The sequence below is a fragment of the Perognathus longimembris genome, chromosome 3 (genome assembly GCF_023159225.1).
Source record: "Perognathus longimembris pacificus isolate PPM17 chromosome 3, ASM2315922v1, whole genome shotgun sequence".
Taxonomy (NCBI): Eukaryota; Metazoa; Chordata; class Mammalia; order Rodentia; family Heteromyidae; genus Perognathus; species Perognathus longimembris.
Window position 1 is genome coordinate 37,532,854 of NC_063163.1, and position 15,589 is coordinate 37,548,442.

Sequence of the window (15,589 nt, forward strand, 5' to 3'; positions counted from 1 at the left end):
CTGCGGGTGGCTGTGGGGGCAGAAACTGCTGCTTACTAGATCTGATATCTTGAAGGCCCGGCTATGCTCTGCCTGTCTGTGGGTGAGATACACTCACATCTCTGTCCTACAAATTCTGCAATGATGGCTATCAAGCATTGAAATGTATCTAGGGCAAGTAAGCAACTGAAAATTTAATTCAATTCAGTTTTAATTTAATTCAATTTTACTTCAAATTTAGTTCCATTTTGATTGTTTTACATCATTATCATCATCATCATCATCATCATCATCCCCATCCTTACATGATAAGCAAACCCTCCACCACTAAGTACCTCCCTAGCCCCTTGTTTCACACTTACTTACTTATTTATTGGTGCTTAATTGGAAGTAAGAGTCTCATGGACTTTCTGGCCTAGGCTGGCATTGAACCATGATCTTTAGATCTCAGCTTCCAGAGAACTGCTCAGGCAGGAGCCACCGTGGATGTGGCCAGTGCCTTCCCCCTGGCCGGCAGTGACTAGAGGGTCTTTCTCCATCCTGACCCCAGCCTAGAACGTCTGCCACGCCTTCATTCTCCTGTGTAAAAAGTCTGTGCATATTCACAATCCAGGCATATTCACAGTCGAGGCAACTGAGGCTCCTGCGGGCTGGGGCGGAAGGCCGGAAGCGGGGTGGGGGGACTCCAGCCACAGCGTCAACTTTGGCGCTCCGGTGACGGGACGCTTCCGTGGGTCGGGTTGTCAGGGTGCGTAGTGGAAGCCGCGGGTAAATATTTGGGGCCGTAACCTGGGCTCTGGAGACGCTTCGTCACTGCGGTTCCCCCGGCGGGCGCGTGGCGAGGGCGGCGCCGCGGGGACAGGGGCGTCCCCGAGGTCGGCGGGGACAGACCGGGGCCGGCGCCCGGCCCTCTCCGCCCCGCCCCTCCCGCCCACCGCTATAAGACGGCGGGGCTGGCGGGCGGCGGGTGCTGCGGGAAGGGCGCGCGCGGGCTGGGCGGGAGTAGTGCGAGCGCAGCGGGGAGGGGAAGGGACCCGGCGGGGAAGACCCAGCAGCCACCCCGGCTTCCCAGGGAGGTGGTGACCCGCACGCGTCCCGGCCAGCACCCCGCGCAGGATCGCAGCACAGCGCCACGCGCGCCGCGCCGACTCCAGCAGCGCCATGAAGCCGCCAGCCACGCAGGGCAGCCCGGCTGCCGCCGCGGCCGCAGGTGAGCGCCGGATTGCGGGGTCACCCGTGTACCTCTTTCCCCTCTCCATCGGTTACTTATTTATTTGCACGTGTCATGGCACTGGATCCCCAGCCACGGCGTCCCCAGATGGCGGACACGAGAAGAAGGATCCTGTGCGGTCGCTCCCTTTCCGCTCCCCACCCACCCTCCTACCCCCCACCTGCACCCGCTCATCTGCCCGGGAGGGCAGTCTCGGCCTGCCTCCCCACGCAGGGCGAGGGATCTGAGCCCGGCACATAACGGGGTGCATTCTGACTCAGTCTTCCCACCGCCACCAAGCTCGCGTGCACTCCCGGTGAGCGAGTACCCTCAACCGAGGGGACCAGTGCCCAACAGAGGGGACCAGTGCCCAAAAGAAGGGACCAGTGTCCAACAGCGAGAAAAGTACCCAACAGAGGGGCAAGTACCCAATAGAGGAGACCAGTGCCCAACAGAGGGGCAAGTACCCAGCAGTGAGAAAAAGTACCCCACCGAGGGGACCATTGCCCTAGAGAGGGGACCAGTGCCCAACAAAGGGCAAGTAGAACCCAACCGCGCACAGGAACCGGGAGTGTGCTGTTAAACTGGTTGAGCCCAGGCCTTTCCCGTTCAGCTCCCGGGCTCAGTTTCCCGATCGTGCAGGGGGTTGGACGGAGTGGGGGGTGAGGGGGTTCTCTTGAAGAATGCTTTGAGAAGACGCTAGACATGGCTGCGAGGCTGTCACCTGGCTACTCATTATCCCCCGGGGTGGTGGCGCCCTCCGGGCCCCATCGCCCAGCGGCTGAGCCCGTGTCCTTGCCCCCAGCCCCGGCCTTGGACTCGGCGGCCGCCGCAGACCTGACCGACGCCCTGTGCGAGTTCGACGCGGTGCTGGCGGACTTCGCGTCGCCCTTCCACGAGCGCCACTTCCACTACGAGGAGCACCTGGAGCGCATGAAGCGCCGCAGCAGCGCCAGCGTCAGCGACAGCAGCGGCTTCAGCGACTCCGAGAGTAAGCGAGGCCCTCCCGGGACCGCCCCGCCCCCCAAGCCCCCGGCCCACCGCACCTCATGGCCCCGGGCCTCAGTTTATTTTCTCTGTACATCCAGTCCTGGGGGCAGGGAACGCACGCAGATCTCAAGCTCCACGTCCTGTCTAGGGAGCGGGGAGAACGGAGTCTCCAGGACTGGAGGCAGCCGCGGTGAGGGCCCTGGGCTCCACGTGGCCGTTGTAGAATGGGTGGTTTACCTGTCACCAGGTCTTTCTGCACTTCACCCTCTCTCTTCTCTCCTCTCTCAGCTATAACAACCCTCCTCCTCCTCCTCCTCCTCCTCCTCCTCCTCCTCCTCCTCCTCCTCCTCCTCTTCCTCCTCTTCCTCCTCCTCCTCCTCCTCCTCCTCCTCCTCCTCCTCCTCCTCCTCCTCCTCCTCTTTTCCTCCTCCACATCTTCTCATCCTCCCCTCCTCCTCTTCTCCTCTTTTGTTTCTCTTCTCTTCCTCTTTTTTTGTGCCAATACTGAGGCTTGAATTCAGGGCCTGGACACTGTCCCTGAACTTTTTCCACTCAAGGCTGACACTTTATCACTTGAGTCATAGCACTACTTTCAACTTTTGATGGTTACTTGGAGGCAAGAGAATCATGGACTTTCCTGCCCAGGCTGGCTTTGATCCATGATCCTCAGATCTCAACCTTCGGAGGGTTTCAAGTGTAAGCCACTAGTGCCAGGCCCTCCCAGCTATAACTTTTTAGAGTATGTGGAGCAAGTGCCACAGGAATGGGGCTGGAGGGGAGAGGTGGCAGTGTGGGGACATAGGAGTGTGGTACTGACATATTTGTGAAACCAGAAAAGATTTCATAAGCTGCTGTTCTTGGAATTTTTGAAATAACTTCTCAAGCTTTCGTTTGGCTGAGGGATCCCACATGTTCTTGCTCCATTGGATGCGGTTTTGAAAGACTGCTCAGCAAGGACATCACTGAGACAAAGTCATATTTCAAGGCTGCTGAGATTCAGTCAGCTCTGCCACCCAGGCTCGAGGGGGAGCCAGAATGAAGATAGCACAAAGGCCTTCATGCTGGTTCAAGACGTGTCTCAGCAATGTTTCTGCCTAGGCTGGGTTGGACCCTTGATCCTCAGATCTCAGCCTCCTGAATAGCGAGGATGACAGGTGTGAGCCATCAGTGAGGGCCTGGCTCTGCTGACCTTTTTGCAGTGGAGACTATTTTCACACTCCCTTTGTCTTAAACAAATCATCTTGCAGAGAGAGGGAGCATCCATGTATTATTCATGATCTCAAATGTCCTGGATGATTATGGATTTGAGTTTAGGTGTCAAACGGTAAATTTGGTGACTTTCTAATAATAGCACAGAGGTTTATATTTTTGAAACAAGATCTCTCTATGTATCTCAGAACTCACTATGCAGTCCAGGCTGGCCTCAAACTTGAGATCCTGCCTCAGCCTCCAAAGTGCTAGGGTTACAGGCCTGTGCCATTATGCCTGGTTTTAGTTACTGTTTTTCAAAGTGAATTTTAAGATCTTCTATTTGTTCTTGAGCCTTTGTAAGCATGAACATCACAGCCATTGCTGCTCTAGTTCTGGGAGTAATTTGCAATCTGGGGTGTTTCTCAGCTGTGGGGTGATGTGAACTTGACAGAGGATACAGGACCTCTCCACCCTGGTTAGGATTTGAGTCAGAAACTTGAGTTCAGTTTAAGTGTCCCTGGCAGCTCCACCCCAAGTTAGACCAGGCTGTGACTTTTGAAGTGAAAGGGAATGGAAGAGAATACATTTTCCTTTTAGAGCTTTTGGGGTTTGATACTAATGACTTGGCTGCTCATTTGTCTTGTCAAAGAGAAGTCATTTTTTTTTTTTAATATCTGCTGGGCACTAGTGGCTCATACCTGTAATTCTGAGGTTGAGATGGGAGGATTGTAGTTCAAAGCCAGCCTAGGCAGGAGAGTCCATGAGACTCATCTCCAATTAACCACCATAAAAAGCTGGAAATAGGGCTGTGGCTCAAGTGGTAGAGTACCGACCTTGGACAAAAAAAACTAAGGAGCAGTGCCCAGACCCTAAGTTCAAGCCCAAGTAGGGGCACTAAAAAAAAAATTGACTCAATAACTTTGGCTAAGATTTAAATATATCTCCTCTTGCTAGGCCATGGAGCATAGCAAAGCCATCAAATACAAATTCTCTCCCCAGTGGAAAGAAAGCTGGAACATTTTGTCACTACTGCTCAAGGGCAAAGAATAGCTCCTTTCTAAGCCACAGCCCCATTCTGCTAGAGTATGGCCCGGCCACACCCATGCATGGCGGGTGGCAAGTTCCCCTGGGAGGAATTCCAAATCTGGGAGGTTAGCAGGGGGTCTCAAAGAGAATTCACTAGAAGCACAGAAACAATTTGGGGGAGATATTTGGGGTAGAATTTGTTGTTTATTGTACAATTTAACTTTCAAACTTATTAGAATACAGAATCCTTTCTCAAACTGCTTAATGAAATTTTTGCTCATTATATTTAAATTTTCAGCTAGTATGTTAATCTATGCTTGTTGCCTTTTTTTTTTTTTTTCCTCAAATTTTTATTGTCAAACTGATGTACAGAGAGGTTACAGTATCATAGGTTGGTCATTGGATACATTTCTTGTACTCTTTGTTACCTTGTCCCTCATGCCCCCCTCCCTCCCCCCTTTCCCTCCCCCCCTCCAGTGTTCAGTTCACTTACACCAGACAGTTTTGCAAGTATTGCTTTTGTCGTTATTTCTCTTTTTTTACCCTGTGTCTCTCAAATTTGGTATTCCCTTTCAATTTCCTACTTCCAATACCAGTAAACACGGTTTCCAATATACTCAGATAAGGTTACAGAGATAGTGTAGGTACAACCATAGGAAGGTGATACAAGAGCATCATCAATAATAGAAACTACACATACACCTAGGACGTTGAAAGTAGTTACAACTGTGATATATCAATTGTTTCCATAACATGGAGTTCATTTCACTTAGCATCATCTTATGTGTTCCTAAGGGTATAGCTATTGGGCCTTGTGAACCTCTGCTATGGCTTGCCTAAACCTGTACTAATTATTCCCAATAAGGGAGGCCATAGAGTCCATGTTTCTTTGGGTCTGGCTCACTTCACTTAGTATAACTTTTTCCAAGTCCTTCCATTTCCTTACAAATGGAACAATGTCATTCTTTCTGATAGAGGCATAAAATTCCATTGTGTATATGTACCACATTTTCCTGATCCATTCATCTATGGAGGGGCATCTGGGTTGGTTCCAGATTCTCGCTATGACAAATTGTGCTGCGATGAACATTGTTGTGCTGGTGGCATTACTGTGATTTTGTTTGTGGGCTTTTGGATAGATACCCAACAGTGGGGCTGCTGGGTCATAGGGGAGTTCTATATTGAGCCTTCTGAGGAATCTCCATACTGCTTGCCAGAGTGGCTGAACCAGTTTACATTCCCACCAACAATGAAGTAGGGTTCCCTTTTGGCCACATCCCCTCCAACAATTGTTATTATTAGTTTTCTTGATATATGACATTCTTGCTGGGGTGAGATGGAATCTCAATGTTGTTTTGATTTGCATTTCCTTTATGGCCAGTGATGTAGAGCATTTTTTCATATGTCTATTGGCCATTCTCATTTCCTCATCAGAGAAGTTTCTTTGTAAGTCTTTAGCCCACTTGTTGAGGGGGCTATTGGTTCTTTGCGGTTTTGTTTTGGAAGAAGGTAATTTTTTTTAGTTCTGCATATATTTTAAGAATATATCTTGGGGCTTGGCCTCCTGGACACTGTCCCTAAGTATTTTTACTCAAGAGTAGCACAGCTCTGCTTCTGGTTTTTTGGCGATTCATTGAAGATATGAATCTCATGAATTTTTCCTTCCTGGGCTGTCTTTGAATCTTGATCTTCAGATCTCAGCTTCCTGAATAGCTAAGATTACAGGCCTGAGCCACTGGTACCCTGCTCTACTGTGGCTTTTATATGGTTGTAGTATTCCTGTAAGGTTTAAAGGATAGAATAAACTCATGCCTCTGATCTTTGGGGGTTTCACATACAGTCTTCCTTTGAGGAGGGAGGTGTTTTACTACTTTATAGAAAAAGTGTGAGGCCTAATGTGTGTTTGAGGCTCTGATGGTATTCTAGATATTTTAGGGACGGAGGAACTTGCTTCTTTAACGTGGAGGAAGTCTTAGAATATTTGTTATCTTTGCCTTCATTTTCCTGATGTGGTCCTGGGAGAGGAAGCCCTATGGCCCCCGGAGATCAGAATAATGGGGGGCATAGGGTGGCCAAGGTGGCTTAGGAGCCACTAAGACTAGAACTTGAACTTGTTCAAGCCTGAGTGTGTAGGCCAAGGAGGAGTCTTCGGGATACCCTGGTGTTAGGATTGCAAGTGAGTGACAGGTCTGACTCGGATGCTTGGCACAGCGTCTAGAGGGACAGGAGGGTTCCAGAAGGAGCTCTTCTTTACCAGGCCCTTCTTTAGTGAGGTTGTTAGAATTCAGATTTGTGGAAGAAGAAACCTCCCCTGAGCTCTGCCATTCCCCATGGAAAAAGGGAAGTGGATGCAGAGCTTTCTTTTTCTCGGTTAATTACTATGGTTTGCTTGCTGGAAGCGGGTTGGTTCTATATTTACAGGAACTCCGGGCAAGGTTCAGCCTGTGGCTTTGCTTCCTTCTGGCATAGCACATGTCAGTACGGACCCTAAATTACCTTCTTCCCAATCCCCCAAATTTGGAAAACATACCTCACTTTTAAATGGGCCTCTTTTTATTTTCTCCCTGACCCTTTTCAAGTTCTGGTAGTATAACAAAAGTGAGAATATCATCTATTTCATAGGCTGTTGTTTTGTTGGATGGAGTTGGAGGTTCTGGCTTCAGGGCACTGAGTGGACCTGGAGAGGTTATTTCTGATGAGGACGTGGGATGCTTGCAAGATGAGGCTTCGGAGCTGACTGATGTAGATGCTTTAAGGCCTGATATAGCCCCAAATCATCTGCTCTGTGTTCCTTGTACCTCTGTTAATAGCAGCACCTGGCACACAGGTGCGGCCCTAATACATGAACATGCTACTGGCCAACAACACATGGCTGTTATTTGATTAGACTCACTGTATGTCATTTGGCAAGGAAAGTGGCAATAAAAGTCCATAGAAAGGAATTTTAGAGTGTAGGGTACTCTGTGTTGGGAGCTTGTTCTTGGGTTCCTTTGAAGAGAAACTTTGCTGCTATCTAAAAAGAGAGTAGAAAGCCAGGGCTTGGATCTTGCTTCTATATTCTTTTTTTTCCCTTTGTCAGTTGAGGGGCTTGAACTCAGGGCCTGGGCACTATCCTTGAGCCTCTTTGTGCTCAAGACTGTACTCTAACATTTGACCCACAGCACCACTTCTTGTTTTTGAGTGGTTAATTGGAGATAAGAGTCTCATGGAGACTTTATTGCCCAGGCTGGCTTTGAACTGTGATCCTCAGATCTTAGCTTCCTGAGTAGATAGGATTACAGGCATGAGCCACCGGTGCCCAGCTCTATTTATTCTTACTGATGACTTTTCTCTCCTCAGTATGCTGGTGATCATTTTGTTGGGATCTTTGAGAATCAAATGATTGTAACCACAGGTGTGGTTATACACACAGCTCTTAGGTTATTTGTTATTGCCTCTCACATCTTCTCCACCATGGTCTGATTGGGGGGGGGGGGGTCTGAGGGTTACTCTTTTTTTCTGTTTTTTTTTTTTTTTTTCTCCATAAGTTGCCTGTGTAGACTATTACCACAAGGTGCAAGTAGGGAGCTAATTGCTTCATGATTTGAAGACTGGATGTCTCAGAACCCAGTTAGTCTAGGCTGTGTGAAGACATGGAAAGAGTGGAATGATGGTGTGGCAACAAGCTAGTGTGTGTGTGTGTGTGTGTGTGTGTGTGTGTAGTGGGTAGGGGCAGAAAGGAAGTGAGTATATACTATGCTGATGGAGCCTATGTGTGTGGGTTTGTATCAATACGTAACTGTAATAAATGTGTTTTTCCTCCCTCCTCATTGTGTAAGTAAAAGACAGCTTGTAATCATTTTAATAGTTTGAGTTGCCACTGAGTTTATCAGTCAAGTAAAAGTCAAACTGTGTCACTGTTTTCTGAGTTTGAGGAAAGTACACTTAGAAGGTGGACCAGGTTCTGAAGACTCCCAACACTAGCTCCTCTCCACAAGTTCCCTCAGCCCTCTGAGTGGCCCTGAGCTTCTGCGTCCTTACTAGATGCCTTTCTTGCTGCCCTTCTCTTTGGCAATGACCGTTTCCATGTTGAGTTGTTTCTTCTTCGAGCTCTCAGTAGCATTTGGTCTACTCGCCTTTCTGAAGGTGAGCAAGCGGTGAGGCTTTCTTTCCTCTGCCCTGAAGCATGGTGGTTATCTAGATATGAAATTACAGAAATGAAGTCTAAAGTCATGGAAGGAGCCTGCGGTGCTTGCAGGGTAGAATGAGGTGTGGTGTTGAAAGTAGCTACCAAGTGCCCACTGTTCTGGGAGATAGAGAGCAGAAGGGAGGTCCCTGAGCTCTGGGGCCAGTGAATCTCCCAGTCCCAGCTCTAGACAGGGGATGGAGGTGATGTTCTTGGATGCCTTCAGAGCAAACAATAACCAGTCCGGAGCCTCACATTCCTTCCTTCTGTCTGGTGAACTGACTCCCTGGGACGCTTCTGTAGTTTTCTTGTCCCTAAAAGTTATCTGATCTCCTTCCCACAGTTAGTTACCTCAGGCTACATTCACAGGGGTTCCTCTGGTGACTGTACAGTGACAAACAGCAATGTTCCCCCATAGGCATCCTTAAGAGGTGGGCTCAGCCTACAAACCAAAGTCAAGTTCCAGAGTGCCAGTGTTCTGAGAAGTACTAAGGGCCCCCCACAAAAAGTGTCCATTGTCAAGTATGCCCGGGAGACAGCGCCAGACCCTTTGCTTCTTCACAGGCTTCTCAGGAAGGTCAGACATGGGAATGATCAAGGATGAGGCAGGCGTCTACACTTTCAATGATGGTGTAGCTCTTATTCTCATAGCACCTGCATTCTGGGGAATGCATCTGGAAAAAAATACAGGTGTCAGATTTAGTGTTTGGATCTTAGCAGATGTTCATCTTCCAAAACCCTGAAAAGAATTGTCCTTTTAGGTGATTTAAGATAGGTCTCTTGAGGGAAGAAAAGGTATCAAGGGTTGGTTATGAGGATCTCATAGGCATGTTTGGGAAAGTAGATGGGCTGAGTATGTAGACCAAGAAGGAAGGCAATGAAGTAGCTGGGGCCATTTGGTCAGGTGAAGGCGAGAAGAAAGGGGATCTGGTGAGATGCCTGGAATAGCACTATAGGTCTGAGGTAATTCTCTCAAGACTAGAAACCTCTTTCTAGAACTTTGACTTCTTTTATACTGTTATATATTTTTTATAACTGAGGCAAATTAACTTTGAGCTAGAGGAACAAAAGCAGGATGTTTTTTGCCTCCCTTTGAGCAGAAGGGAATTAAGTTCAAGTTAAGGAACCCCAAAGGGGAAAGGAGGCCAGGCCAGGTGCTCTTGCTCATCTGAAGATCTTTCGCAGAGTCCCTCTCTGCTACAGCCTGGCTGGCTTTGTGTTCTGTTTTAACTAGGAAGGCAAGTTCCTTGGCCACATCCTGCTTCCGCTGCCTGCTCTGCTTTTGAGCCCTTTGAGTGCTGCCTTTTCTATGTCTCTAGCCCACAGCTGGGCCAGGTGTGAGCTGGCTTCCTCCCCCTCAGTAGGACTGGGAGAAATAGAATCTCAGAATCTCAGCACCTCAGCACTGGTAGCTCATGCCTGTAAGTAAAAAAATTGACAGGTGGCTCACACCTATAATCCTAGCTACTCAGGAAACAGAAATCTGAGGATGATGGTTTGAAGCCAGCCTGGGCAAGAAAGTTTGTGAGATTCCTAACTCCAATTAATTAGCAAAAAAGCTAGAGGTGGAGCTGTGGCTCAAGTGGCTGAGTGCCCTCCTCTGAAAGGGACAGCACTCAGGCCCTGGGTTTAACCCCAGTACCAACACACACACACACACACACACACACACACACACACACACGCACACAAGCACACACGTACACACACACACCCTCTCCAAACTTCAGAACTGTTAGGAATTTAAGAATCATTTGGCCTACCTTTCTAGCTTATTATTGGATAAATTGAGGCTCGTTCTTGTTCAAGGGCGCTTGAGGACATAGAAATAGACTCTGAGCTGCTTCTGGGCCTCTTGTAGCCAGCACTGTTTCTGTGACCCTGCCTTGCTGTTGCTTTGTGTTGGGGTATGAGACTAGATGAGACCAGAAGGATCTAGAGAATCTCTGTGTCTGTGATACTATGAACCACCAGGAGCAGAAAGCTTTGTCTTTGGTTCTAGCTTGTTCCAATAATGTAGCAGCTTGGGGATTTCTGTGATGAAGACTCTCATGAGCAGAGAAGGATTATGAAATGGTGGGATTAATTTTATGTTGTATTTTAGGAGGTTCTAGGGGCAGAGGAACATTTTTAATGAAAGATGATAAGTTTGTATATCTAATATCTCAAACCAACTACTCTCCACTGGCATTGAAGCACTGCATTTGCCATTTGGTGTGACCCCTGCTGGAAGCTTCTGTATACCTGCAGTGGTCTGCTTTTGATCCTATGACATGCTTTGTTTTGTTGAAGTGACTTTTTTAAGGAAGTGCTTGGCTGGAGGTACCTGCCCCCAGGGATGTATGCGCACCTGCCTGTCTCAGGTCCTTTGGGGGAAATAACTCTAAAATCTAGAAATGCATCTGTCTTCTTCACTATCGATTTGCGACTTCTGCTTCTTTTGGAGATATACGGTTAGTTCAAAGAGAGATGAGTCTACCGTGTGGGAAACGGTTTCTCATGAGTGTGTTTCTCCTTGAAAGGTGCAGATTCGCTTTATAGGAGCAGTTTTAGCTTCAGTGATGAAAAACTGAATTCTCCAACAGACTCCACCCCAGCTCTCCACTCCCCAATGGCCACGCCTCCTCGGAAAGGTAAGCTAGGTCGCTAGTTGGACTGACTTTTCCTGCTCTTCCCTTCTCTATCCCCCTGTTCCTCTTCTCCCTAACCAAGCTTTCCCGGATATGCAGAGCAGGGCGGAGCGGTGGGACTGATAGCTTAGTACAGTGGAGTGTGAATGGAATTTGTTATTTCTCAGAATTTTGATAAGTGTGAAAATAATCAGATATTTTGGAGAGTCAAAAACTTGAATTCATGGGGAAATTTCAAGACAAACTTGTACATGCTTGTTTCATTGTTCTCTCTTGTGTGGTAAAAACAAGACTGCTAAGGATAATGCTTCTCAAAGTCTCCCCTAAAACTAGTTGGCTCAATAATTTAAAACTTCAGTTTGGCTTGGAAGAAAGAGGGATTCTTTTTTTTTATTATTGAATTAACTAATGTTTCTATGTGACCAATCTAGCAATTAAATGGGGCTATCATTATAAGAGAAGCAGTGATCTAATATGATTAAAAATAGCAGCTCTAGCCAGTCTCCCCTCTGATATTAATGGGTTTAAGAAGTTTTTAAAGCTGTTCCTTCTTTTATTGGAACTAGAAAAGTGTTACCAGCTAAAGAGTTGAATCTCCTATTAGATTGGACATTTCTTTTAAAAACAAAAAGATCTCTTCCCACCTCTAACATTATACTTGCCAAAAATACAAAATACAATAAGAAGGAAACAAACTTAAAGAAACATGAAGGTCCCATCACTTTTCTCCATCTGGCTTTAAGACAGAACTTCTTTCTTTTTTTAAAGAGAATTTTTTAAATTCCCCTCACAGCACAGGAGTATTGGCAGCCATACGAATATGGCCCCGATCCAGCCCTCTGCCTGTAATGGATCTGTGAAATTCAGGGTACTCCTCTACAAAGTGGCTTTAATAGTGCCTGCATTTGTTACCTGATCCTCTGGAGGGTAGGAATTAAAGAAGATGGTTAAAAAAAAGCCCCTAGTTGGCAACTTGACTTGAAAGGCTAAGAACAATGCACCATTTGTAGCCATCAAGACAAGAAAGACAGGAGTATAAAAATATTCAGCGATGCATTTCAAGGAAAGCAGGAATGATGAACTCTACTAAAGAAAGTAAAATATGCAGAAACGAATACGTGGGGCTATAGAGAGAACAAAACCTAGTACTGCCTTGTGCTGACACCTAGGTAGGACAAGGCTGGCTGGGAACCAGCAGTCTTATATCACCTTCCCTGTTCTACTTTGATAAGGAGCAGGAATAGTTCATTCATTCATGCTGGAGGGATTTGAGGGTCACCATCTTGCCCTGGGCTAAGGCACAAGTAAAAACTCATCACAAGACGGCAAGGGTGTCAAGAATTAGAACCCAGGTTTTGCTGGTTTCCAATGACTCATGCCTATACTCCTAGCTACATAGGAGGTTGAGATCTAAGGATTGGGATTCAGAAAGTCAGCCCAGTCAGGAAAGCCCATGAGACTCTCATCTTCAGTTAACTAGCAAAAAGCCAGAGGTAGAGCTACAGGTCAAGTGGTCGAGCTCCAGGCTTGAAGGAAAAATGCTAAAAGAAAAAGTACTAGGCCCTGATTTCCAATCCCTGTGCCAACACACACACACACACACACACACACACACACACACACACACACACACGAATCAATAGAATTCAGATTCCATTCCACATAGTCCATGCTTATGGAATGTTTTAACAGATAACTCATATCCTTCCCAATTAAAAAAAAATCAAGTCTTTTTAGTATTTCTTTCCTTCCCCTTCGTTTTCCCCAAACTTTGAAGACAGTGAGAGGAAATTCTGCTTCCAGGTTAGGATGACGTCAAGGGGGTTTGCAGAGTTATGGGTAGGCAGTGATGAGTGGCAAAGAGTCACCGAGGGTCAAAGTTGATTGTAAATGGCACAGAACACATTTCAACCAGGTTTCTAAAGATACAGATGGAAACATTCCATCCCATAACCCTGGAAATTACACAATCTTAGAAAACTCCGTGGGTCATCAACTGTCCTTAATATGGAAATGGAACTCTCTCTCTCCTTTTTTACAGCCAAATTAGGAGACACAAAGGAGCTAGAGGACTTTATTGCTGATCTTGACAGAGCATTAGCAAGTGAGTACATGCCTGGTATTAAAAAAATCCTATAGAAAACTGAGCAACACCACTGATAAAGTGCAATAATGTTTCTTAGCTTGTGTGAGGCAGGAAGTTACATCATAAGGCTGTCTTGCATTTAGAAACGGGACCTGGGTGGCTCAGAAAGAAGTTCAGAGGATAAGCTTGCATTAAAGTAGACCTTGCTCCTTTCCCAACTGTGAGAACAGGTCACCAGCAAACAATGGTGTTCTGTGTAGGAAACAGAGTGAGCAGGATCACCACTTGCCCAAGAGAAAGCTTGCCAGGTTTCTTAGAGCCGAACTGAGCCAATTGACCTTATGAGCAGCATTTCTCCATCAGGCCAGAGGATTTTAGCCCAGGGTCCAGTTTAGAATGGAGTGCCAAAGAGAGAAGAAGCTTATCACCCAGTGACCAAGATCAAAGTGGGCAAGACTTGCTTCCCACTGGGGAATTGAACTAAGCATAATCCATTTTGTATGGCCCAAAATGTTGGGAACTGAAGACATGAGGTCACAATTGCCAAAAGGGAACAGAAGGTATAGTTCCAGTGGTTAAGTACCAGCCATGAGTAGAAAAAGCTAAGCAAGACTGAGTGGCCCTGAGTTCAAACCCAAGTACTGGCATAATTGCAATAGAGGTGTAGAGGGAAGACTGTACACATTCTAACTGTACACTCTACTCCCAAAGAACAAGATTGTAAGAGCCAGGCAGATCAACTGAGGCCTCCTGCGATAGAGGTTTCATAAAGGCTACTGATGGTAGTGGGGGATCTTGTTGAATCACAGGGTGGGCTTTGCAGAAATCTGTCCTAGCTCTTACCTTGTTAGAGGAAGTGTTAATTTTGTGTAAGATGTATTCTAGGCTATCTCTGCTAAATGGCTAGGTATAAATCTGAAGTTAGATTCCTTAAAAATAAAGTCTCGGGGCTGGGAATGTGGCTTAGTGGTAGAGTGCTTGCCTAGCATGCACGAAGCCCTGGGCTCAATTTCTCAGCACCACATAAACTCTTAGGAAACTCTTAGGAAAAGGCCGGAAGTAGTGCTAGCCTTGACCAAAAAGAAGCCAGGGACAGTGCTCAGGACCTGAGTCCAAGAGCTAAGGTTGGCAAAAAACAAACAAATAAATAAAATAAAGTCTCACTGGGTGCTGGTGGCTCATGCTTATAATCCTAGCTACTCAGGAGGCTGAGATCTGAGGAATGTGGTTTGAAGCCAGTCAGCACAGGAAAGTCCATGAGACTCTTATCTCCATTTAACCAGAAAAAAGCCAGAAGTGGAGCTGTGGCCCAAGTAATAGAGTGCCAGCCTTGAGTGAAAAAGCTAAGGGACAGCATTCAGGTCCCAAGTTCAAGCTCTAGTACCAGCACATGCATGCGTGTGCACACACACATGCATGCACACACACATGTCTATTTAAAAATAATTGTGTTCTTGCAGGTCATGGTAGTGGTTGCCTGTAGTTCTAGCACTTGGGAGGCCAAGGCGGAAGGATTCAAGTTTGAGTCTAGCTAGGGATACACAGTGAAATCAAAAGGAAAAATGCTTTTTAAGAAGTCTCTCAGACAGATTCAAATTTCAGGTAGAGCGCCTTTGTGTCCTCTCTATTTGCTTGAAGATTTTATTGCTCCCTTTTTCTCAGTGCTGCTCCAGATCATAGCAGAAGACCTAGGCCTGTTTTGACAGAGATCTTATAATTATAATTGCAGCATGATTTGTATTAGAGGCACTTAACAAGCCTGTCTGTTTCATGGAATTGCAGGCCAGACATTCAAGTTAATAGACGGACACACAGTGCGTGGGAAGTTGGCTGCTTTAATGCATGTCTGAGGCTGTGTGATGTGGCTAAAGCAAGGGATAGGGAACTTCTGGGAGTGGCTAACCTCCCCTAACTCCTCTTTGCAGGCATGTGAAACAGGCAGCATCTACAGAGTGAAGCTCCAGAAAGCTCCAAGGACTTGGCAAATTCACCTACTAGAATCTGCTACACAGAGGGGATGGAGAAGAGTCTTACCTACTGCCAGGCCATTCAGGCCCACCTTGCCACTAGCCCTTGGGCCCATCTCCTGACAACTTAGACAGTGAAACTGACTTTGTTTACCTGACTGCAGCATATTAGAACAGATGCTCTATGCTAATGTATTTTTCTCTTAAAACATAGCTCTCTTGTAATTTAAAGTGCTTCTATGAAAATATTTGTAATTAATTATACATAGTTGGAGATATAATATGCTATTCTCATTATAATATATTTTTGTATGCAAATAAAATTTGAACTGGTATCTTCGCTTT

The 15,589-nt window shown here is 46.6% G+C and overlaps 1 protein-coding gene across 2 annotated transcripts; it reads left to right on the forward strand.

Annotated features, from left to right (window-relative positions):
* The first annotated feature begins 959 nt into the window (after positions 1-959).
* Rgcc (regulator of cell cycle) lies at positions 960-15,581 on the forward strand. Of its 2 annotated transcripts, none has more exons than XM_048341291.1 (5): positions 960-1,189; positions 1,995-2,180; positions 11,084-11,203; positions 13,233-13,295; positions 15,203-15,581. In XM_048341291.1, the coding sequence occupies exons 1-5, from the start codon at positions 1,141-1,143 to the stop codon at positions 15,208-15,210; spliced, it is 426 nt and encodes a 141-aa protein (XP_048197248.1). In that variant the 5' UTR covers positions 960-1,140; the 3' UTR covers positions 15,211-15,581. The 2 variants fall into 2 exon arrangements, with proteins under 2 accessions (XP_048197248.1, XP_048197249.1); XM_048341292.1 differs by having other exon boundaries at positions 11,084-11,194.
* Positions 15,582-15,589: the final 8 nt, after the last annotated feature.

Excerpts from the sequence above, each read along its gene's own strand:
- Rgcc (XM_048341291.1), top strand. The coding sequence starts at position 1,141 with ATGAAGCCGCCAGCCACGCAGGGCAGCCCGGCTGCCGCCGCGGCCGCA. Across the intron at positions 2,181-11,083 it reads CGGCTTCAGCGACTCCGAGA|GTGCAGATTCGCTTTATAGG; the intron begins GTAAGCGAGGCC and ends TCTCCTTGAAAG. Across the intron at positions 11,204-13,232 it reads TCCTCGGAAAGGTAAGCTAG|CCAAATTAGGAGACACAAAG; the intron begins GTCGCTAGTTGG and ends CCTTTTTTACAG.